Source organism: Lagenorhynchus albirostris, chromosome 18 (assembly GCF_949774975.1).
Source record: "Lagenorhynchus albirostris chromosome 18, mLagAlb1.1, whole genome shotgun sequence".
In the NCBI taxonomy this organism is placed as follows: domain Eukaryota; kingdom Metazoa; phylum Chordata; class Mammalia; order Artiodactyla; family Delphinidae; genus Lagenorhynchus; species Lagenorhynchus albirostris.
This window is the reverse complement of record NC_083112.1, coordinates 70,513,930-70,538,473: the sequence shown is the minus strand read 5'-3', so window position 1 is coordinate 70,538,473 and position 24,544 is coordinate 70,513,930. Positions and strand designations below refer to the sequence as shown.

The 24,544-nt window shown below is 39.8% G+C and overlaps 1 protein-coding gene and 1 long non-coding RNA gene across 6 annotated transcripts in view; one reads left to right on the top strand and one right to left on the bottom strand.

Annotated features, from left to right (window-relative positions):
- The window catches only part of LOC132508772 (uncharacterized), a 33,295-nt gene extending 17,685 nt beyond the window's left edge, over positions 1 to 15,610 (bottom strand). For 2 of the 5 annotated variants that reach the window (XR_009536758.1, XR_009536759.1), the window contains exons 1-2: positions 15,340 to 15,608; positions 3,787 to 3,983 (exon numbers count right to left, since the gene is read on the bottom strand). This is a non-coding gene — a long non-coding RNA (uncharacterized LOC132508772). Of the gene's footprint in view, positions 1 to 3,786; positions 3,984 to 15,339 lie in introns of all 5 variants that reach the window. The other 3 variants (XR_009536762.1, XR_009536761.1, XR_009536760.1) reach the window with 3 other exon arrangements.
- Positions 15,611 to 17,727: 2,117 nt separating this feature from the next.
- Positions 17,728 to 24,257, top strand: LOC132508738 (leucine-rich repeat transmembrane protein CCDC168-like). The gene is made up of 3 exons (XM_060129091.1): positions 17,728 to 18,385; positions 20,621 to 20,812; positions 22,859 to 24,257. Exons 1-3 carry the CDS (start codon positions 17,728 to 17,730, stop codon positions 24,220 to 24,222), a joined length of 2,214 nt encoding a protein of 737 aa, XP_059985074.1. The 3' UTR covers positions 24,223 to 24,257.
- The last annotated feature ends 287 nt before the right edge of the window (positions 24,258 to 24,544 follow it).

The following is a 24,544-nucleotide window of genomic DNA, read 5'->3' as shown; positions in this document are numbered from 1 at the left end:
TTGAGAGTAGACTATACTGGGTCAAGGGTCTAAGCAGACAGCAGGCTTTTGCAAGTAATCCAAGTGAGAGATAAAGGTAACTTAAACCAGGGTGGTAGCAGTGGAGGTGGTAAGAAGTGGTTAGGATATACTTCAAGAAGTAGAATCAGTGGAGTGTGTGGATGTGAGAGAAAGGAGTCAAAGATGACTCCAAGATTTTTACCTGAGCAAGTAGGAAAGGTGCAGTTGTCATCAACTGAGATGATGAAAGCTGTGGGTGGAGCAGGGTTTTTTTTTGTTTGTTTGTTTGTTTGTTTTTGTGGTATGTGGGCCTCTCACCATTGTGGCCTCTCCCGTTGCGGAGCACAGGCTCCAGACATGCAGGCTCAACGGCCATGGCTCACGGGCCTAGCCGCTCTGTGGCATATGGGATCTTCCCGGACCGGGGCACGAACCCGTGTCCCCTGAATCGGCAGGCGGACTCTCAACCATTGCACCACCAGGGAAGCCCTGGAGCAGGTTTTGATGGGGAGATGAGGAATTTTGTTTTGCAACTGTTGAGTCTTAGATTGATTGGGCATCCAATAGAGATAGTAAGTAGTCTGGGAGAGATGTCTGGTAGAGACAGTGAGTTTGGAGGTTCTTGGCACATAGGCAGTATTAAAAGCCACAGAGAGGGTGAGATTACAAAGGGACTGTGAGAAGATAAGAGGAGCAGGGGCTGAGCCCTGGGGCGCTTCAAAGAGGGTAGGAAGAAGAGGAGGAACCAGCAAAGAAGACTGACAAAGAGCTACCAGTGGGTTAGAAGGATACCCAGGAGAATATGTGGTCTGGAAGCTCTCCAGAGCAGGAAAGACAAATAGTTATATAAGGTATACAAGTTAGGTATCAGACCAATATCCCTTATGAATATAGATGTAGAACCCTCAACAAAATACTAGCAAACCAAGTTCAGCAGCATATTAAAAGGATTATATACTCTGACCAAGTGGGATTATCCTCAAGAATGCAAGGTTGGTTCAACATACATCTAGCATTGTTTTATTATGTTTAAAATCATAATATTAAATTGTTGAAATATTGGTCTTGCATTTCAGCTTTTTTCTATATTTTCCCTGAAATGTGCAAAAAACTAACTCTGTATATGTCTCATATTTTCACTGTTCACTTTCCTAAGTGAATAATACACCTGTCCTGAGGAAATTTTATCCTAATTATGTCTGGACACTGCTATAACTTGTTAGGGTCACCTGGATTCCCTAGAATGCTTATGCATCCTGCCTGTATCAGTTAGAATATTTTAATTCTCAAGTAACAGAAAACCATGATTCAAACTGGCATACCAAGAAGAGAATTTATAATAATCATATAATAGGAAATCCTGAGGTAGGATTTGCTTCAAAATTGGTTGATACAGTCCTTCAACAACTTCATTAAGGTCCTGTAACTCTCCCTCTGCCTTTCCTCATGTTGGTTTTACCTTAAGGTGAACAGAAAGATGGCCACAAGAGTTTCAAAATCAGACCAGCATTGTCCAGAGGAAGAGGCCATTTTTTTCTCTGTCTTTCCTGGGAACAAGGCAACTTTTCCCAGAAGTTGTTAAAAATCTTTGTCTTATGCTGGGATGAGTTCATGCCCATTCCTAATCTAATTACCATGTTAGATTTAGCCTAATCATTTGGGGTAGAATGAATGCTGAAGAGTCCACATCCATGATCATTACTGCAACTCCCAATTTGGCTCTAGTAGTAAGGACAAACAGTGTTACCAGAGGTGACATGATACTAAAGATAATGGGTAGGTGTATTAGTCAGGGTTCTCCAGAGAAATAGAACCAATGGAAGATAGATTAATAGATAGATAGATAGATAGATAGATAAATATAAAAGGAGATTTATAGGAATCGGGTCACATGGTTATGGAGGCTGAGAAGTCCCATGATGTGCCCTCTGAAAGCTGGAGAACCAAGAAAGCAAGTGATATAATTCAGTCCAAGGCAGAAGCCCTGCGGGGAGGGGGTGTGCAGCACTGGTGTAAGTCTCAGAGTCCAAAGGCCCAAGAACCAGGGGCTCTGATATCTGAGGGCAGGATGGATGAAGATGGATGTCCCGTCTCAAGAAGAGAGAGGGAGAGTTTGCTCTTCCTCCGTCTTTTTGTTCTATTCACGCCCTTAACGGATTGGATGATGCCCACCCAATTGGTGAGAGCATGTCTTCTTTACTCAGTCTACTGATTCAAATGCTCATCTCCTCCAGAAACATCCTCACAGACACTCAGAAAGAGTGTTTTACTGGCTTTCTGGGCATCCCTCAGCCCAGTCAAGTTGACACATAAAATTAATCATCACAGTTGGTAACAAAGATGTGTATACAGCCTGTATATTAGATGTTAATAAATTCTCTTAACAGTTGAGAGAAGTTGAAGAAGTATTTAACATATTTTAAATATTCACCTAATAATTTTGTGTTCTCTATGAAAAAAGGCAATCAGTAGTTTAGCCTAAACTACTCCAAATCCTAATTAGCAGAATCCAAATCAATGAGATTTTCCTGTATAAAAAAGCATTTAGAGGGCTTCCCTGGTGGCACAGTGGTTGAGAGTCTGCCTGCTGATGCAGGGGACACGGGTTCGTGCCCCGGTCTGGGAAGATACCACATGCCGTGGAGCAGCTGGGCCTGTGAGACATGGCCACTGAGCCTGCGCGTCCGGAGCCTGTGCTCCGCAATGGGAGAGGCCACAACGGTGAGAGGCCTGCGTACCGCAAAAAAAAAAAAAAAAAAAAAAAAGCATTTAGAAAAAATGATTTTTGTGATGGGGTATATTTTGATGATTTCATATATTATCTTCATTGTTTATGATGAAGCATTATTTAAAAGTAGGGTCATTCTTCCAGTAAAGTACAAGATAATCTATGTTCCCTGAACAAACAGCTACCAGAATTTCTGACTTAGCTTATATGAGTTTCAGTTGATGACTTTAGGCTGCCTTACCATTAAACAAAACTTACGGTGCATCAGAATCACCTGGAAAGCTTGTTAAAACTCAGATTTCTGGGCCCCATCCCCAGGTGTCTGATTCAGTAGGTCTAGGGTGGGGCCTGAGATTTTGCATTTCTGATCATTTCCCAAGTGACCCTGATGCTGCTGGTCTGAGCATTGTTAGACCAAGCCTAATCATTTGCGGTAGAAAGGATATTGGAGAGTCCACATCCATGATCATTATTTCAACCCAAAAGTATGTTGAGAAGCACTACCCTAAAATGTAGGCTTTTCTCTTGATCAAAAACAAACAGCTGTTAAAATAATCTGGACTTATTTATAGAAAGCTATAGTTTATGGTATTGGACATTCTTCTGTGGTACCTCTTAAAGTTCCATAAGGATATTTTTACTCTTGTCAAAACTTTCATACAGAGAACAGAAACAAACTGATATTCCTTTTAAAAGGATATAATCTTAACCTGCAACTTTGACTGTCAAAATAGACAAGTCAAAAGTAGACTTTTGGACAGGTTTTTGAGGAAAAAATCCCTCATTCTCCTAGATATGAAAATAATTCACTTCACTTTGTCAGTGGATTGATTTATTAAATGAATGACACTAGGTAATGAATAATTTTGTAATGTGGACAATGACTTTCCAATTTATCTCTATATTGAGATATGTTTTTATATACTCTATTGGGTTTCCTTAAATCTAAAAGAGAGTTCCTGTAGGAAATAGGTCCTCAGTGACAACTGATTTACACACTCTTTTCTTATATTCAGAGTTGATGACTTTTCAGAAAGAACAATTACTTCATCACTTACATCTGAAGGAAATGAAGGTAACTCTGGAGACAGAGTTTCACTGCCAGATGAACCAACACGGGCAAGTACCAGTGAAAGTAAATATCGCATAAGTCACTTTAGTGAAAGTCATGAGCCATCTTCAGATGGTACTAGCTCGTCTTTGTCACTGTTTCATTCAGAAGTACAGGAAATTTTTCCAAGGTGCAGAGGGTGTCCTGAAAACGAACATGAAACAATACAGTTTTCATCTAAGAAATTATCTTCCATAATGAAAGCCAACGAAAATAAAAATTTGATGTTTTCTTCTGACTTTAACTTTTCAAGAATTTCTAGAATCATTATAGAAAGTGAAGATATAGATGTGGCACCACACCCTCCTGCCCATTTATTTCTTTCTAGAGACCAAGTCAGACTTCTGGAAGAAAATGTGAGAAATAAAATGCCTTTAACATCCAAAGCTACTTTAGAGAGTAAAACTACCTATCTGTACTCAAGGTCTCAAGAGCCCTTGATTCAGAATCAACATTCTGTTAGAATGGACATTTCTGCCGAAGCACAAGATTCTTTTCCGGGACAAAGTGCTCTTCCGAATCAGGATTTTTCTGAAGCCCAGTTTACTAGTCAAGCCCAACAACTTGTTAACAACCAGGAATCAATCAATGGCCAGCCTGATATCAAGGCCAGATACGTTGCTCTGCCTCAAGATTTGATGAGGAAACCACTTACCAGCAGCACACAAGGCTCCTTCCAGACCCAACATAGGGACAGGAGCCAACATTTGGTCCAAGTCCCACATTCTGTTGAGACTCAAGATTCAATCAAGGACCTAGAGTCTGATACAAAACACTCAGAAGAGGCCCAATATTCTGTTTGGTTTGAAGATTCAAACAAGATTCAATATTCAATCCCAGGGCAAAATAATATTTTTAATAATGCCAGACATGTAGTTTTAACTCTAAGCCCAAATTCAGCTGCTAAAGTGATGCCACAACTGAAGAGTGTAAAGACAAAGGGCCAGAAACAAATTGCTAGCTCAAAATTAAATCAGTATCCTGCATATGGCTCAGTGCCTCTTTCACCTACCATGACCAGGCAGAAAAACAGAAGAAAAACATTACACAGTAAAAGTAAATTTAGTCTCAAAGTTCCACCTCAAAAGTCAAAGAAAACATCAACTTCGCCAGTATTTCAAGTCACAGTATGTCACACTTCAGAATGTAGCAAGTTAAGACACAGGTATAAAACTAAGAAGAAAGAGTTACATCAAAGAAAAGGTGTATCAGGTATTGCGTTGTGTCGTACTTATGCTTTCAAGCTTGTTCCTCCTTATATTAGGAAGTATTCCAGGAAAAGACTAGTGAAATTTATGCCAGGTTTAACAGGATGTAGACATTTTCTGCTGAAGCAAAATAAGTCACTGTATGCAGAGAAAGTCAACTATGCAGGGTCTGTTGAGAAAAGAGGAACCTCAGGGAGTACTAAAAACGAAAAGCATCATGGCAGAGACAATAAAGAACTAAAAAACATTTCACCAAAAATTCCACCTCAGCTAGAAGAGTCTTTCATAGTCAATGCTTATAAACAAAAAGCACCTTGTTCTTCATTAATAGAAACAAACTGGAAGAATAAAGAGTCTCTTAAAGACCCAATTTTACAAGCAAAGGAAATCGATATTGCAGAGTTTTGTGCCCCAAATAATGAAAAAACATCTGACCTGCATATTGCAAAGCATGAGACACCTTTAGAAGAAGCTATATCAGCACCTTCGCAGAAATTTGATTCCTCTCCCAAAATGGAGTCAGACAGAAGAAAGAAAACATGGGAGGACCTAAAAAGTACAGAGAATTCACATCTTCTACTTACAAATGGAGAGAAGTTACCAACTAGTACATCAGAAATGCAAAGGTGCTTTCCAAAGGGAAATACCCACGAAAAAGATTTTCTTGAAATTGTTCTGGAGTCTTCAGATGTCAACTTGCTCATTTCACTAGGAACCAAAAAGCATAAAAGCAGTGAACAATCAGCAGGTGGAGAAGTTCAAGAGAGTCCAGAAGGTGTAATTGAGAAGGAAAAGAAACCATTAATAGTTAATGTTACAGAAGATGGTGACCTAAGTGAAAGTGAGGAACTTGAATGCAACACTAGAAGCAGCATAAAAAATAGGCAAGATGAAAGAATATCTGATGCATTTCACAATGCCACTCACACTGCCCTTTCTGAACCACCTCATATGGAAACGCAGAGTGGATTAAAAACCAAGACAGATACATCAAGAATAGGGCTTAGTCATTCAGCCGTAAAGCAAGACGAATTACCAGATGACAAGAAAACATGGAGTGCAGAATACATTGAGAAGAGATGTATATTTAAAAAACCACAGGAACATGACAGAGAGGAAGAACAACAGGCTCTACAAGAAGCAGATCCACAGCTAACACCAGGTTTCAGGTTGAGTCTACAACTAAAGCAGAAGCCCAAGTACGTCAAATTTGAAATAGGACATAGCTGTTCAGAAAGTAGAACAACTCAAAATGAAGAGCTAGAGGTACAACCACACACTCTTTCTACAGAAACAATTGTGGGGACTGGTCCATGCCCCACAATGGATCCATTTCAAGTTGAGAAGGTGAAGCAAAGCACAGACAGACCTACAGGCAGGGAAACCGCAGATCCAGTGCATCCTCTTACAGTGTCAGAGAGCTTGCCAGTTTTAACTGAAACAACAGAACATGGTGTTGCATTGTGTGGAAGCCCCAGAAAGCCCCTGGATGATCAAATTGCAGAAAAAAAGGAAGACTTAAAAAGAGTTTTACCTGAAGTTGCCCTGGGGTCTTTCCATAGGCGTATGCTTCCTTTATCAAGTGTGAAAAGGCGGAGAATCAGAAAAAAATTACCAGAAACCAAAAATGTACTCTGTCTCAACCGTGTAATTATGAAAGTAAAGACACCACCAATACATCATAGAAGAAGATTGAGAGGTGATTTCAAAATCATGATTAAACAAATACTGCAAGAAACTGTGGCAGATATGCTTCTGAGTGTTCTTGACCCTCACGTGTCTATTTTGCCTCATATTAGAACACACAGCAGATTAAATGCAGAGAATCACAGTCATACCAAGCTAAAACAAGAGATATCAGAAGTTGAAAGAGAAGAAAAGTGTTCAGATACCATTACTAAAGGAAGTGACTCTGGAGACACACCAGAAGCAGCTAAATTGCAAGATGAAATGAGTGGGGACAGAGAAGCTTCACCAGAAGCTGTCCTTGAGGATTGCTGGAACCTCAGATTGGATGCATATCCAGAGAAAGAGCTTAAAACAAAGAAAGAAATGCAACAACCAGTCACATTTGCAGAAATCATGATGGAGTCTGTTTACTCGGCCATAACAGATCCATTTCATGCTGAGAATATGAAGAAAAGCCTGACCACACAAACAGATTTAAGATGCACTGCACATTCTGAGATGCCTCCTCCAGCATCAGAAAAATCACTGATTGGAGACCCTTTAACAACAAGAGAAAGTGATGTCCCAGATTATGGAAGTGATACAAGGGAAATGGTTTATTCTTTTACAGAAACAAAGGCAGAGTTACCCAAAGATTTACCAGCAATTTTCCCAGAGACTTTTATTTGCCACATGCCTGTTTTATCTCATTCTAAAGTGAAGAAAAATACAGTAAGATTCTCACACTTAGAAAGTAGAGTGAAGTCCAAGTCTGTACACATGAAGGCATTGAAGCCATCAATTTCACAAATATGTAATATCACAGGTCATAGAAAGGAACTGGAATCTGACTTTAAGGCCAAGTTTGAAAAGATCAACCAAGCTAATGGGCTGGTTTATGAATTTCTAAACACCCTTTACTCTCCTGTGTACAGCAGGTTACAAGAAGAGACAAACAGCTTCTGCCATGCTCAGGTAAAGCTCCAGGGACTAGCAGGTAAGGGGAGACCACAGTATGTTGATTTCTTTGATAAGAGTAGTGCATTCTATGACAGAGAAGAAAAAGTACAAGATGGAGAGGAAGAGGAGCAAAAAACGTTGCTAGTAACTGCTCCGCAACATACCCAGTACCTCTGGATCAATGGGTATCAAGGGAAAGAGACCCACCTTGCCAAACCAGACCCAGCACTGGACCGTTTAACACAGGAACAAGATATACAGCACCGAACATGCTTTACACAAACTGCTTTGCAGACTGGCCTCCAGATGGGTCCTCAAGAAGCTAAGGAACTCCAGAAGATCAACAAACCAGAAGATGACATAACAGCCCCTACGGGTCTGGAGATTCCAGCTCCTGAGGCAGGGAACTCATCACTTGATAAACTTTTGAACACTACAACAGAGTGTGGCCTACCATCTGGTGGAAACCTTAAAAGGGAACTAGATTCTTATTTTGTGGGGAAAAATTCAGAGTTACCAGAAAATTTGCAAGTGACCTTCCCACAGTTTTCTGATTCGGTTGACCCCTTTGTTTCTAAATCTAAAAGGAAGAAAAACATATTAAAATTAGCAAGGAAGCAAAAAACAGTGAGTCGTAGGTATAGAACTATGAGAGAACAAAAGCCATCAATTTTGCATATGCTTAATGGCAGGCAGAGCAAAGCACTGCAAAGCAATTTAAAAATAAAGATGAAGAATCCACAGCAAAATAAAAATATAGCAGATGCATTTTTGGATATCATTCACTTCAAGGTGCCTACTTTGCCCAACATCAAAATGAGTATTGGATTAAATGTGGAGACAGATATGCAAATGGTAACAAGACTTAGTCATATGCAGCTACTGCAAGGGAAATCGCCAAATGGAAGAAAAATATGTTGCCCAGATTCTATCAATATGAGTAGTTTATCTAACAGTGTGAAAGATGGGGCGGAGAAGGCACGGGAGCAAGATTTACCAGCTCCAGAGACTTGCCAAGGCCTCATATTCAATATATATCAGAAGAAGGATCATGACCTTGTCAAATCAGATGAGGAACTGAAACAACCAGGAAGTATAAATATTCAGGTACAACCACAAACACATTTTGCACAGACTATTTTAAGCTCTGCTTCATGCCCTACATTGGATCAGTTTCAACTTAGAAAGCTAGAGAGCTATGCTAGGTTTTCACCTCCAATGTCAGGAGAAGCAAAGATTGATGAACAAATAGTTTCTGAAAGAGAGTGTGGTGTTCCATCTGATGCAAACCATCAAAAGGAACAAGCTGATGGTATTGAAAAGAAAGAGACAGTGACTTTAGATTTCTGCCTGGCTTCTTTATCTATATCCAAAAGCAAGAGAAATTTCAAACAATATTCAGACATGAAAACCTTAATGAAGCCCAAATGTGGAATTTTAAAAGCAAAGAAACCATCAATTTCAAACACGCTCAATATCAAGGCTGGTGCTAGCCCAAATCATAGAAAAGAATTGGGATATAACTTAACAACCAAAATGAAAGAGGTGGGTCAAGGTGAAAAAATGGCAGACGCCAGGTACTCCGTCACGTCTATTATACCTGCCGTTAATAGGTATAGCAAGAGAGAAAGGGAAAAAAACATGTTAGGGGAAAAAAGACTCAGTTCTAAACAAGTAAAGCAAGAGATATCACCACATGAAGGTAATATTACTCCAGGTGACACCAAAGAAACCAATCTTCAAGATGAAGAGGAAGAAGAAGGTGAACAGGAGATGTTGTTAAAGATAATTCCACAGCACAGCCAGCATTTCATCTTCTGTTCAGGCCAGAGGAAGGAGCTTGACCTTCACAAATGGGGAAACAAAGGACGTGGGAAAATTCTGTTTGTTACAGAACAAGACGTCCCACGACAAACACAGCTTCCAGATCCAACCCAGGCAGAGGAGCCAAAGAGAAGCCAGCAGACACTAAATGGCACGGTGTGGTCAGCAAGCTCAACCCTTCCCTTTCTAAAGTCAAAGGAATCACTAATTGGTCGAGTTTTAATTGATACAATGAAATGTGATGTCCCAAGTAATGGGAGATGTACGGGGGACCTGTACGATCATGGTAAAGAGGAAAAGGCAGAGTTTAAAGAATATGTACAAGCAACTGTCCTGGGGTCTTTGGATGCCTCCACACCTGATCTATTTGAATCTAAGAGGCAGAGAAAGACGCTTACATGTAGAGCCTTAAAAAGTAAAATGAGTCCCAAATGTGTTATTATGAAGACAAGGAAGGCACCAATTTCACAGATATTTAATATCCCTGGGAATGGTTATTTAAAAGCCCTACATCCAAAAACCCTGAAATCACAGACTGTTGACTTTTTAATTCAGATAAAATACTCTGGGGTACTGGAAGATCGTACTGCAGAGAGAAAGGAAGGAGTAGCCCAAGAATTACCAGCAGCAATTCCGCAGGTTTTGGATTTATCCACACTTGCTTTACCTGTGTCAAAAAGAAACAACTCAAAACTTACACACAAGAGAAATAAAATGAGTCCCAAATGTGTAACTTTGAAGGCAAAGAAGACACTGATTTCAAAGACATTTAGCATCACAAAATGTGGTGCACCAAGCCATGGTAGGCAATTTGAATGCAACTACAAAACCATGAGGAAACAAGGTCAGTCTGTGGCAGCTGTCATCCTGAATGCCTTTTCCTCTCCCGTGGCCGTTTCACTGGACATGAAAGTGCATGACAGAAGCAAAGTAGAGACAGACATGCCGTGGAAGATGAGGTTCAGTCATGAGCTGCAACACCAAGGGCAGTGGCCAGATAGAGAAAGAGCCTCGTGTCCCTATTCCAGGGGCGAGAAGGGCAGGGCCTCAAATGTCAGGAAGGAAGTCAAAGACCTCGGTGGAGAAGCAGCGCCATGGAATTCCCAGCACCTCACTTTCCATGCTCCTAACATGAAGGAACCTCGCTTTGTGAAATCAGATCTAAAATGTAAGTATTCAGCAAGGGAAAAAATCCCAGAATCACTTACCATAGCTCAGGAGCTGCAGCAACACACACTTTTCACACAAAGTGTATTGCATCCTGTGTCTTGCTCTATTTTGAATTCACTTCCATTTGAGAAGCTACCAAAAAGAACAAAAACGCAGAGTCCAAAGATTTTATCTCCAATGACAGGGAAATCACTTAGTGAATCTTTAACTGTTAAAGCACCGACTGATATCCTATCTGAAAGAGGCCCTACAAAGGAACTTGCTGGTTCTATTCCAGAGGAAAAAATAGGGTTACCAAAGGATTTACGAGTGAGAACCCTGCAGTCTTTTGGTATCTACATGCCAGCGTCACCTAAAATTAAAGGGTTGAGAAATGCAGCACTAATCCCTAAGTCTAGAACTGGGAAAGCCCAGATGGCATCCATTTTAAAGACAACTAATATCACTAGGTCTGGTGCCCCCAGCTATGGAAAGGAACAGGTCTACACCTTGGATGACATGGCCAAAGAAATATCTCAAAGTATGTCAAATATATTTATGAATACCTTTTTTTCACCTACACCTGTTTCACCTGCCATCAAAACACACAAAAAACTGAAAGCAAAGAAAGGCCCATTAAGAAAAAAAGTCAATATTATACAGTTAAAACAAGAGGAAGGGAAAAGAGTGTGTAAATATACCTCTAATAAATGGAGCACCTCAAGCAGCACATCAGAATCAAGATGGCAAAATGAAAAAGAAAAAATGGGCAAGGAAGTTTTACTCGAAGCAGGTCTACAATTCCTGAATAGGACCGGAAGTAGAAAAGATCAAAATATGCTTATTACAGAGCAAGAAGCATGGCAACAAGCACTAGTTTTGGAAAATATGTTGGAGTCTATTTGTTCTCCTCTGATAATTCCATTTCAAACTGAAGAGCTGAAAAAGAATATCCTACCACAAACAGACATACTGCATAGAATAAGTGAAAAGAGTTCACGTCTAAAAAGAGGGAAAGCAATGTTTGATGGTCTTTTAATTGATGAGGCAGTGTATAGGACTACATCTGATCAGAGCTCCACAAAGAAGCTGGATGTTCCCAGTGCAGCTTCCCAACAACTTGAAGAAGAAATGGAAGACATAAAAACTCAAAAAATAACAAAATACACAGTTGATCAAAATATCCCACCTCCCAAGTCAGGGATCTCAGTGCTTGGAGATCCATATAATGAAAGCTCTAGAAGGAAAGTGGGTGGTCGTATTGCCAAGAAACATAAAGAGTTGCCAAGAGATTTACTAACAATATCCATGATGTCTGTTTTACCTGACTCTAAAAAGCAGAAAAAGGCATTACAATTTCCAGGAAGGAAAGATCTTATGGGTCCCAAATGTATAACAATGAAGGCAAAGAAGCCTCTTTTTTCACAGGTGCTTAATATCACTGAGGATGGTCATCTGTACTGTAGAAAGGAACAGGAAGGCCATTTAAAGTCTATGATAAAGGACATGCAACCAAATAGAAGTATAGGTGATGCGTTTTTATCTCCCACACCTGTTTCAACTGATAACAAAATAGATTTTGAAATTGATAGCACACCAAAAACAGGGATGGATCGACCAAGAGTGAAAATACACAACCATACCTATCCAGAGCTAGAGAAATCAGCAAGTGATGGGGAAGCATGGGAGGCCAATTTGACTGATACACAAAGCAGATCCAGCAACACAGGTAAAATGAATGTGCCACATAAAAAGGAAGAGGAAAATATCCCAGAAATGTTAGCAGAATCAGTTCTGCGCTATAGTCAACACTTCCATTTCAGTTCCCATCATATGAAAAATCTTGGCCCTTACAAACCAAAATCTAAACTGAATCGTTCAGAAGGCAGGAGGACTTGGAATTTGTCTTGTGCCATGCAAAATATGAGGCAAGAAGAACACGTTAGAGAAACTATCTTAGAGGCTGTTTCTAGAAACGTGATGAATTTTATTCGAGTACAAACATTGAAGAAACGTCTTCGTACTCAAGGGGGAATACAATATATGGTAGGTCTAAAGACCCCATTTCCAAAAGCTAGAAAGTCAGAGACTGGTTCCATACAATGTGATGGTCTCTGGGATGGAAATCCGAGGAGGATATGGGATCATCCTATTTCTAAGAAAAAGACATGGAATCAAAGTGACTTAGTAAGAACTGTCTTAAAGCTTTTAGATTTCTCCAGCCTTGATTCGTCTGAACCCAGAAGCCAGAGTTACACATTAGAGGTTGCAGACAAGAAAAATACAATGAGTCCCAAGCAGGTAATTGTGGAGGCAGAGAAACCATCAATTTTACAGGTGCTTAATAGCACAAGTTGTCTTACAGGAATCCATATTAAAAAACCCCACAAAGTTAAGTACAAGATAAGAGAGAGGCAATGGAATGAAAGTGTGAGAGAGAGATTACTCCTCACCACTGAGGGAGCTAAGATTCCAACGCCCAAGTTAGTGATTGATCAACTCTCATTCGATACAGCAGCGAGGGACACTCTGTATAATGACAGAACACGTCACAAAAATCTGGGTGGTCTTATCACAGAGAAAAAGGCAGAGTCGGAGGAAAACTTAGCCACAGCTCTCTTGGGGCCTTTAGATTTGTTCACGCCTATTTTATCTGACTCTGAAAGCCAGATAAACACAGTACAAGAGAAAATCATACTGAATCCCAGATGTTTAGCTCTGAAGAAAAAGGAGCCACTCATTTCACAGATACTTAAAGTCAATAGGCAGTTTGCCACAAAGCAGAGGAAAAAACTTAGATCCAATTTAAAAACCAAAATGAAAGAGATTTGGCAAGGTAAAAATGTGGCTGTTATATTTACAAATGCCATTTACTTCACATTGGATACCTCTGACATTAAAAGGCAAAGCAGATTCAAAACAGAGAGAGACAGAGTATCAAGGTTTAGTCCTGTACAACCAACACACATGGAGCTGCCAGTGAAAGCCGAATGATTTTACAATCAGTTAATGCCACAGGTCATGCTGCTTTAAGCATTAATAAGGAACAAGAACAGGAACAGGAGGTGGGCATAGAGAGAGAGAAAACTGTGTTAAATGCAGACCTAAAATCTACAGATGCTTCTACGTCTATTCCACCGCACATAAAAATGGAGCAGTCACCTAGTACCTGGGGTAACTATGAAGAATCTTCTGAAAAGAGAAATGCCCTGAACAAAGCAAGAGTTACAGAGGAAGAAGAGTATGAACAACAGGTTTTGTTTGGAACACCTCCACAAAATACCCAGCCATTTGAGTTTCTACAAACTAGACAGCAAGAACCATGTGTCTCAGGAACCATCCAGAATTCTGCTTATGCTTACAATCCTAAATATCCTAAAATCATAAAACATAAAGGTAATGCAAAAGCAGCAGGTGTGACAAACACTATGCATACTGAACAGGTAAAGTCAAAGGCAAAGAAACCACTTGTTTCCCTGATGTATAACACAACAGGGTATAGAACCCAGAGCAACGAAAAGGAAATGAGGTGTAACATCAAGAAACAGAAGCCGGGGTTCCAGCAAGGTAACGCTGAGGTAGAGTTCGTTCTGAAAACTATTTGTGACTCTGGGTCTATTCCACCTCAAATTCAAGCATTGATGGAAGCAGAAAGGGAGAAAGGCAAGGCACAAAGGCTGATACACATTCCTCCAGAGCCAAAGCTGGAGAAAGCACTAAATAGAAGACAAATAGCATTTTCACAGTCCATTGCTAAGAGTGCTAAATCAAGAAATATTAAAACACTGAAACAATATATCAGAGAGCAAGAAGAAAAGTACCAAATTGCTTCACCAGACGTTCTCCCACAATGTAAATACCGATTCATGATGAGCCAGCCACTGAAGAAAGAGCCTGACGATGTCAAATTCTCAGTAGATTTGAAAAGAGAAGTATATCCTGATCGACATTCACAAAAGAGGGAAACCAACTGCACTACGTTTGACATCTCAAGAATTAGATTACACACAAAACACAAATTCCTTATCACACCAGGAGTAAAGGAGGGATATGGAGACATGACCCAACATTCATTTCCAACTCCACAGTGGAGAGAAGTATCCAAGAAAACGGACATTTCCTTAAGTTCAAAAGGAAAGAATATGTTTCTCCCAGAGTTGGATGCTTCTCAACAGAAGACTTGCAAGGAGCAGAAACTGCTGAAACAAGGAAGTATTTCAAGGACACACCTGGAGCATACTTTGTATCCCATTATGGAAACTCCTCATTTGGAAAATACAGTAAAGGTCTCTGAGGAAGGTACATACATTGACAGAAAAAATATTTCACATCTATTGGGAAGAGGAGGATTAAGAGAAACTGATATCTTACAAGGTTCAAAAGGACAGACATTTCTTTGTACAAATGTAGAGGCCCAGCGATATATGTCTGCAGTGCAGAAAGGAGAAGTGAAACCAGATCACGCTCCTGAACAGATTCTGGATTCGTTATCTTGCCCCAGTGAGGAGCCTCTTCATGTCAAAGGGGCAAGAAATGCAACAGGGAAAGAAAATGTTAACACCCCTATCGTTTCAAATGTAAATCCATGGAGAAAAGAGAAACCAAAGTTAATGGACAGTCTGTCAAAATCAAATGGACAGAAAATAAAGTTTTCCAAAAAATGGAGGGCAAAGCAACAAAATAGTTCTAACCAGAAAGAAGAAAATCTTCTGGAATCAGTTTCCTCTTGCATATTGCATCAACTCCATATTGGAAAGCGAAAGAAAGAAGTCTCAGCCAAAGGAATCAGTCCAACGGTTTTGAGCCCAGTGGTAGAGAAAGCATCAAACAAAGCAGATATTCCAGTGGATCAACCTCCATGCTCAGAAGGAATTAATTTGCATATTGGAGAAAGAAAAGAACATCAACAAGAAAATATATGCAAGGCTCTTGCAACATCTGTTTCTCATTCTTTGATGAATATACTTCAGATTAAATTGCTAAGGGTAATGAAAGCATTAAAGGAAGTCGATAGTCCAACGTACCACATTTCAAATACAGAAGGAATTGGCTTGTCTATTGCAGGAAGAGAAGAGCAACCAGAACGTATACAACATATTTGTCCAAATCTTGCTTCTGACTCTTCGAGAGATATATTTCAGAGTAAGATGCTGTGTGAAAAGAAGGCATCAGAAGAAGTAGTTAGCACAGTGGATTACACTCCAAGTGCAGAAGGAATTGGTTCGCTTATTACAGGAAGGGGAGACCAGCAAGAGAAATGTACTTATGAGGCTCTTCAAAAGTCTGCATCTCACCCCCAAGCAGGTCTACGTCAAACTGATACCCCAGTGCAAGAAGTAAAACTAGATGGCACAAATAGGATGAACTGTGAATATTCACCTCCACAGGCTAAGGAAGCATTAAAAGGAATGGGTGTTATTGTTGGATATATTCAAAAAAGTGAGGAAAGACAAAACTTGCCCAGTATAGAACAAAGCCGGCAGCACTTGTTGACTCCGTCTGAGAATCTTGTGGAGCATACGTCTTACCTTCAAAATGATCCCTGGCTGCTGCCACATTTAACACCTCTGACAAAGGAAGCATTATCGGAAGTAGGTAGTGTGTCAAGCAGGACAAAAGGATTAGACTTGATTTCTAAAGATCAACTAAATACCGGATGTGACTGTGGCCTGGAATGGACTGTACCCTCGATTCCTCCAAGGCAAACAACAAAACAAAATACAAGGCCGCCTTTAGAATCATTCACTAAAACTGTAAAATATCAGAATGTCTCATTGCTGAAAGGAGAGAAATCACTGGATGGGGCGCAGGTAATTGATTCAATATCAAATGTTAGCTCCCCCAAGCTAAGAGTTAGAAAGAATGTGCAATTACATAAAGCGTATCAAAAAAAGGTGCAAAAAGAGGTATGTTTACCTGGATTATTTTCACATTCTCTTTCTATCCATATGCCTCTTTTGCCTGAAAATAAAAGACAGAAGAATGACTTAAAGCGAGGAGTTAAGAAAGGCATAATACACCCCCAAAGAACTTTGGAGAAATTGTTATTTTCAAATATATTTAATACCACTGACGGTGGTAGCCCAGGCAATAGAATAGAACTGCAGTGGAGCATAAAAGAGAAAATGGTAAATATAAAACATAGAAAGGTCAAACCCGATTTGATTTTGACAAGTATATATGACTTCATCCCTTCTTTACCTTACCTCAAATTGAATAAAAAGACAATTGATGAGATTACCTCAAATAATGTAAAAAGAATAAAACAACCTGTATCACAGAAAAAGGAGAAGGAAAGAAGAAAAGTCAATATGAAAGGAATAATGGATCCCAACATTATCTTGAAAGCAAAGAAATCATCACTGTCACGTATACTCAATGAAAAGGAATTGCCAGGGCTGTTGAACATTATAAAACAAGAGAGCAATGTGCAGATAGGTAAAGGTAAATCAGGTGTGAAACTGACAAACCTGTTTACTTCCTTACCATCTCTATCACATCCTAATTTGAATTCAAGAACAAAAGGAGGAAGAGATAAATCAGGAACACCGTGGAACTGCCTTCCACCACTAAACCTCCAGGCATCATCAAATATCAGGAAAACATCATTTGCAGAGTCAATTAGTAGAGACAGTTTAAGCAACATGATAGAATCAAAACAACGTTTGCCCCAGAAAAAGAAGGAAGATGAAGACAATATAGTATACATGAAAGATATAAGGGGCTGCAAATGTGCCCCTTTTAAAAGAAAGAAAAAACTTTTTACACATACACTGCATGGAAACGAACCACAGTGGAACAATAAAGAACAAGAGAAAATGATGCAGGAAGATAAGAGTGATCTAGTTGTAGTTCAGAATAATCCCTGTGTTTCCATTCTGTCTTCACCTCACATGGAATGGGGTCCTGCAGTGAAAGAAGAGGCATACATGCGAGGAGTGTCAGGGTTCTGCCTTCCACCATTGACCCTCCAGGGGTTGTCAGATGCAGTGATAATATGTGGGGAGCCAACTGATGATATTTTAAGCAGCATAGAAAGATCAAAATATATGTCACAGGAGAATGAAGATAAAGTGGAAATGGCTTTGGAAGACATAAGGAATCCCAAAAGAATAGCTTTGGAGGTGAACCAGTCTCCAATTGCACGGGAATTACAGTTGAACATCAAAAAAAAAGAGGAAAAGATGCAGGAACATAAAGATGAACGAGTTGGGATTCAGAGAAAATCTTGTGTTTCCATCTCTTCTCTGCCTTACTGTGAAGTGGACACAAGAAGGAAAGGAGAAGCAATCATGCTAAGAAAAACAAGATCCTCTTTTCTACAACCCAAACTCCAGGATTCATCAGATACAGGAAACATAGCACATAAAAAGTCTGTTTATGGTGATAACTCAAACAATGTAAAAAAAGCCAAAGAACATATAATGCAGGAAGAAGAAGGAAGAGTAAAAATGGCCAAAGTCCTACCTTTGGAGAAAAAGAAATCACCAAGTTCACAGGAAATCCAGTTGGACATCAAAGAACAAAAGAAAAAGATACAAAGAATTCAGGGTGAACCAAGTGTGATTTTGACATGTACTTCCATACCTGCTACTTCTTTTAAATTGGATACAAGAATAAAAGAGGAAGACTACAGAGCTGAAGTAACAAGGTACTCTCTTCCAGAACCATCACACCAGAAATCATCAGATATAGTGAAAAAAGAAAAAAAAGAGCTCATCAAGGGTGATATCACAAGTGATGTACAAGCAGCAAACGAATATATGCCCCAGAAAGGAGAGGATAGAGGAAAAGTAGTAAATATGAAATATATAATGTACTCCAAAGAGACAACTTCCAAGGCAAAGGTATTACCACTTCCACATGTACCCAATACCCCTGGCAGGTGTAGCCCCCAAATTAGAGAAGTACAGACAAACAGAAGAGAAGACTTGGGACATGTACAGGAAAGAAGAAGTGAACTACATGAGGTTCTGACAGAACCTTGTCTACCTCAATTTACATTAAGCAAAGTTACAGAAGGCAAGAAAGAGAAGCAAAGAGTAATAAAACCCGGTATTCCATTCTCATGGCACAGGGAATCATCAAATGCAGAGAAATTAAAATACACACTGTCACCTGTGAATGATATCTCAAGTGATTTGAAAATAACAAAATACATGACACAGAAAGAAGAGGGTAAAGCAAATATTTTTGTGAGAAACCTAATGCATCCCAAGTGCTTAGCTTTGAAGGCAAAGAAATCACCCCTTTTCCATATACTCAAAGCAAAGGAACTGCAAGTGAACATCAAAGAGCAAGTGAAAAGGGGGCAGGAAGGTAGAAGGGACACAGTCGTGCTTCTGAGCAAAATTTGTCCTTTTGTCACTTCTTCAGTTCATCTTAAATTTGACACAACAACAGAAGAAGAAGGTGGTCCAGGAATCATAAGGAATTATGTGCCACCCCCTGAGCTCCAAGATTCATTGCCTTCAGTGCAGATAGCACCTCCAAAGTCAACTGATAGCCACAGAAAGAAAGGAAAACAACATCCACCACCGAAAGAAAAGGACAGAGTACAAACAGCAGCCATGAGCGGCTCAGTGTGCGCCAGTGGCACAGATTTCAAGGCAAAGACATCATCCCCTCCTCATGTGTTCAGTGTTGCTGAGCACAGTGCTCTGAGTAGGAGAAAGGAGCCATGGCTGAGCATTGAGGAGAGAGTAGAACAGGGGCAGGGAAGAACAGAAGACCATGATGTGGCTCCAACAAAAACTCCTCCTTCCTCGCCTTCTCCATCTCACCATAGATTGGATGCAGGAACCAAAGGAGACGAAGACTTGCCTGCAGTTGCAGGATTCTCTCCTTCACCATTTCAGCTCCCTGAGTCATCAGGTGCAGGGAAAATCAGATATGCAGATTCCAGTCAAGGTATTAGCTCATGTAATGGAATAATAAAAACTAATGGACATATGCCATATAGAGAGACAAAGTTCAGAGTAAAAACAAAAGACAAGAAAGATAGAATATACCCCAAAATAATAACTTTGGAAGCCCATACATCCCCACTTACACATCTACTCAGTAGAAACAGACTACCTTTGAATGTCAAAGGGCAAGGGAAGGAAGTGCAGGACAGCAAAGGTGAGCCAGAAATGGTTCTGAGGGAAACTCGTGCCTCCTTACTTTCTCCATCTTACCTGAAATGGGACACTAGCAGGAATGAAAAGGAACACACAGAAAGAATAATACAATCCTGTTTTTCACCACTGAAGATTTATGATCCATTCAATCCAAGCAAAAAAGCAGATGCTAAGTCATTTGACGGTTATTTGTTAAAAGACAAAGATAGACTCAAAACAGTTATTGAAGACAAAGTGCTCCTGATATCTATGCATCAGAACGCAAAGGAATTACCACTTTCATATATACGTGATACCAAAGAATTGAAGTGGAAAATTAAAGAGCAAAAGAGAAAGGTACAGAGAGAGGACAGTGAACTAGTCACAAAACTGAAAAACATTTATATTTCTTTACTCGCTCTACCATATCTTAAATCTGATACAACAGGAGGAGAGGGGTACATGATAAGAATTACAAAATTGCCTCTCCCACAAGCACAGTCCAAGGAATCATCAGAATATGCTGAGACCGATGAGGGACAACTTTCAAAATACATAAAAAAATTAAAAGAACACATGCTACACAAAGAAGAGAAGGAGAGAGAGAAATATATGGATATGGATAGTAGAGTGGACCACAATAATATGGATTTGGAAGCAAAGAAATCACCTATTTTACTTACATACAATCTAAGTGACCTTCAGTGGAAAACTAAAGGGCAAGAAGGGAAGGTTCAGGAAGATAAACGAGAGCCAGGTGATGCAACACTGACTGAGACTTGCACTTCTAAATCTTCTCTTCACCTTGACAAAAACACCAGCATCAGAGAAAAGGGCATGCCAATGTTATCAAGACCCTCTTTTCCCCCAGTAAACTTCCAGAAATCATCAGGTTCTGAGGAAGTGGTACATGCAGAGCCAATGGCTAGTGATACTGTCATCAGTCCCCCAAAAGAAAAACAACATTTGCCCCAGAACAGGGAAGAGGATGGCGTAGAAAGAGGAAACCTCATGTTCCCCAAACATCATGAAAAGGAGATGCAGGAAAGTAAAGATGGACCAGGTATGGTTCTGACCAAATCTTCTACTTCATCACCATCTCTCCCTGCCCTCAAATTGGATAAAGTACAAGTCAATAATGAAATGCTAGCACTTAAAAGGTCTGTTTTCCTGAGAATATCGTACGCAGGGGAAATAGTACATACAGATTCAATCAGTGCTGATACCACAAAAGTTGGTCAAAACCTGAAGAAATGTTCTACTTCATCACCATCTCTCCCTGCCCTCAAAATAGATAAAGAAATACAAGTCGACAATGAAATGCTAGCACTTAAAAGGTCTGTTTTGCTCAGAATATCAAATGCAGGGCAAATAGTACATACATATTCAATTAGTGGTGATACCACGAAAGATGTTCAAAACGAGGAACAACCTATGCCTGAGAAAGAAGAGAGGGAAAGAGAAAAAATGGTAGATAGGAGAGGTGCGATGCACACCAAAGATATAACTTTGAAGTCCAAGAAGTCACCTTCTTCATATATGCTCCACAGAACAGAATTACATCTGAACACTGGGGGGATAGAGCAAAAGAAACAGGAAAGTCAAGGTAAACCACCCAGTACGGTGGTAAGAAACATTTATGTCTCCAAACCTCCAACTAAGCTGGAATTGGATAAAGGTACACAAGTAGATGAAGGAAGGCTTGGAATTAAAAAACCCTCTCTACTTCTACGAATGCTTTCAGCATTATCAGATGCAAAGAAGAGACCAGATACGAAGGGAATTGGTAGTGATGTAATTAAAAGAAAACAACATATGTCAGAGAAAGAAAAAAAGTATGATGTGAAAAAAGTAGATATGAGGCTCAGGACACATCACAAAGAGGCAACGATTTCACCAATACCACATGTCCTTAGTACAAAGGAATTTATGTCGAATATTATTAAAGGGCCAGAGGAAAAAGTGCACAAAGGTAAAGATGAACCATGTATGGTTCTGACAAGAACTTTTCTTTCCATCCCATCAGCACCTCTTTATTTAGAGTCAGGGAGCAAAATAGACAAAGATGCACCAGGAATCATGGGATCCTCTCGTCCACAGCAGAATCTCCAGGAATCATCAGATACCCAGAAAACAGCAATTAGAGAGTCAGCTGCTGGTGAGAGTGAAATTGTTAAAAATGCAGAACACTCGGTGCCAGAAGAGGCCATGCAACAGTGGACCTCAAACTTCATGATCAGTGTACAGCAAAGGAAAGAGCCTCCACGAGTCAAATCTGAAGGATTTGATGATTGGAAGTCACCACCTTTGGCAGGGGGTCCAGATGCAACATACATGACAATACATCCCAAATTGCAGCCAAAACCTATTTTAGAAAATTTTACTTGCAAAGAAAAAATCAAGCCCACTAATCATTTAGAGTCAAAAGCACCTGAAATAAAACTGAATTTGATACCAGAGGTGGTAAAACAATCCTTCCAAAAGTTCAACTTTTATCAAAAACTGGCTATTTCAAAACATAACAGTTGGAAGCTCTATCCAAGACATAAAAAAATGTTCTTTTTGTCTCTGGGAGGGATTGATACCATAGAATTTAACCTAAAGTACAAATACCAAAAAGACTCACCTCCTGTCAGCTGTATGAAGTCACTGATTGTTAATGTTTCAAGGGGCAATGAAAAGATCATTACAAAGTTAAAGAGTATAAATGAGCTAGATAGTGGAACATCTCCTTTGACTTCTGCTAGAGAGATGACATTGCCTCATATTCTCCAAAACTATTCAGTAGGAGAAAAAAACAAACTTCTCATACACTTTTCTATGAAAACACTGGAGATTCAAATGAAAGCCTTTCCCAGAATTGTAAGAGAATCTTACACAATGGCCAGGGCTCAGGATGGAAGGAAGCCTTTATCTAAATGTATTCATTCTGGTGTCAAAGTACCAAAACGAAAAAACAGAGTTTTGTTACTTTTTGAGGAAAAATCTCTTCATCAAATAGATCTTGATTTACAATACAAATACCATCGTTTTCTCCTGGGCTCTCCAGTCAAAAGTATGTTCCCTAAGCCAAATGCACTTCCCAAACATATTCTTAAATTACCGACAGTTGCAATACGTAAAAAAGTAGATAATAGTGGAGAAAGTGGTGGTCTTTCCATTGGTACAAGACCGTTAGAAGAACATATCTCTTTCAAAAAGCAAAGTTTCCATGAAAACTCATCATTAGTCAGAAATTTCTTGGAGCCCACTCAGGTGTGTGCCTCTGACCCTGATCAACACAACACAGTGCAGAAAGATACCGTGGCTCTTTCAAAGTTAAAATCTCATGTGACTCCAGAAAATGATAAACGATGTCATGTATGGTTTCAAGAAACAAACACATGTGAATCTGTTGATTTAAAGACTCAGGAAAAGACTCGGGATTTAGTTGATTCCCATTCAATTCAGAATTTTGAAGATTTTACTGATAGTCAGACAAATATTGAGAGTTCAGATAACTTGGAGGAATGCTCAGCTCTTGATGTACACGAGAGTGAAGAATGTATATTTTCAGATGCCAACCCTTATTTAAGTTGGAAGTCACAGAATATTCTGTTTGAATTACAGAAAGACATGCCTGTGGAAAATCTCTACAAGAAGAAAAAAATCAAAACTGATTTAAAACCACTTTACAGTGAAGATTCAGGTTCCCATCATATTAGAGGCTGTCAAAAACATTCCTCATTTGTGACACCACCTTCTTACGAATCCCACAAAAGCAGGAAACATAGGTCATCCTCTGAAATGACACCACCTTCTTATGAATCTCTCAAAAGCAGGAAACATAGGTCATCTTCCAAAATGCGACCTCCTGACTTGTGGTGTCACAGTTCCTTAAATACTGTAGAGGTTTTGTCTGTATCATCTTCCGTTCCGTTCAGCGAAGAGAAGCTTTCACAGACTTCAAGGAGTGGAAAATGTTATTCTTTAGTCCCCTTAATGGAATCAGATATTGAATTACATCTTGCAAAAAGCCAAGGCAAACCTCACAGGCATTTGGAAAGCAAAGAACGAAAGAAGACCAAATTGTATTTATCTAGAAAGAACAACACTTCTTGGGAATGTGATGACAGTTATACACAGCGTAAAGAGAAACGCACAAGAAAGGAGAAAGTACGGGATTATGAGTCAGAAAGGTCAGATTATTTCCCAAGCAAACGTAAGTCAGCATCAAAACCTCCTCAAGAGGATATCAGCTTCCATTCTGAAAGAGAACAAAACCAGCCATTTTTTTATGCCTGTATACCATCAGACTCGCCGGAGATTATACCCCAAACCGTTCGCTGGACTATTCCCCGCAACACTTTAAGGAAGAAGAACTTCAGAAGTCCCCTGGTGGCCAAGATTTCAAGTTCTTGCAACATATGGAGTTCATCCAGAAAGCTGCTGGGGTCGCTGTTAGGGTCCTTCAGCCTCGTTCATCAAAAATGATGTTACCATATCAAGATTCATCTCGAGGGGAAAGCTGGTTGCTCTTGTGATATTCTTTGAAAAATAAAATCATATAAAGTCAAATGGTTTCCTCATGAAGTGTTTTCTAAACTGATACCTTTTATTTCTACAGTAGATTTGCACAGTTCTGGGAGGGATGGATGGGAAAGCAGATGATTTCCGGTTTGGTCCAGCCATGCGTGAGATCTCCCCTCAGTTTGTGCTACCTCCTTATAATCCCCAAAGGAGAAGCCCACAGATGCCGAAGCCCCCTTCCCACCCTCCCCACGCACTCCCCCATGACTGAAGGGTGAGTCGGAGG

What these genes read in the sequence shown, in the direction of transcription:
- LOC132508738 (XM_060129091.1), top strand. Translation starts at nt 17,728, where the DNA reads ATGGCTTTGGAAGACATAAGGAATCCCAAAAGAATAGCTTTGGAGGTG. An exon ending in CATCAAGGGTGATATCACAA is followed by an intron (nt 18,386 to 20,620) that starts GTGATGTACAAG and finishes CTTTTCCCCCAG; the next exon opens with TAAACTTCCAGAAATCATCA. An exon ending in GGAAAGTAAAGATGGACCAG is followed by an intron (nt 20,813 to 22,858) that starts GTATGGTTCTGA and finishes AATTACCGACAG; the next exon opens with TTGCAATACGTAAAAAAGTA.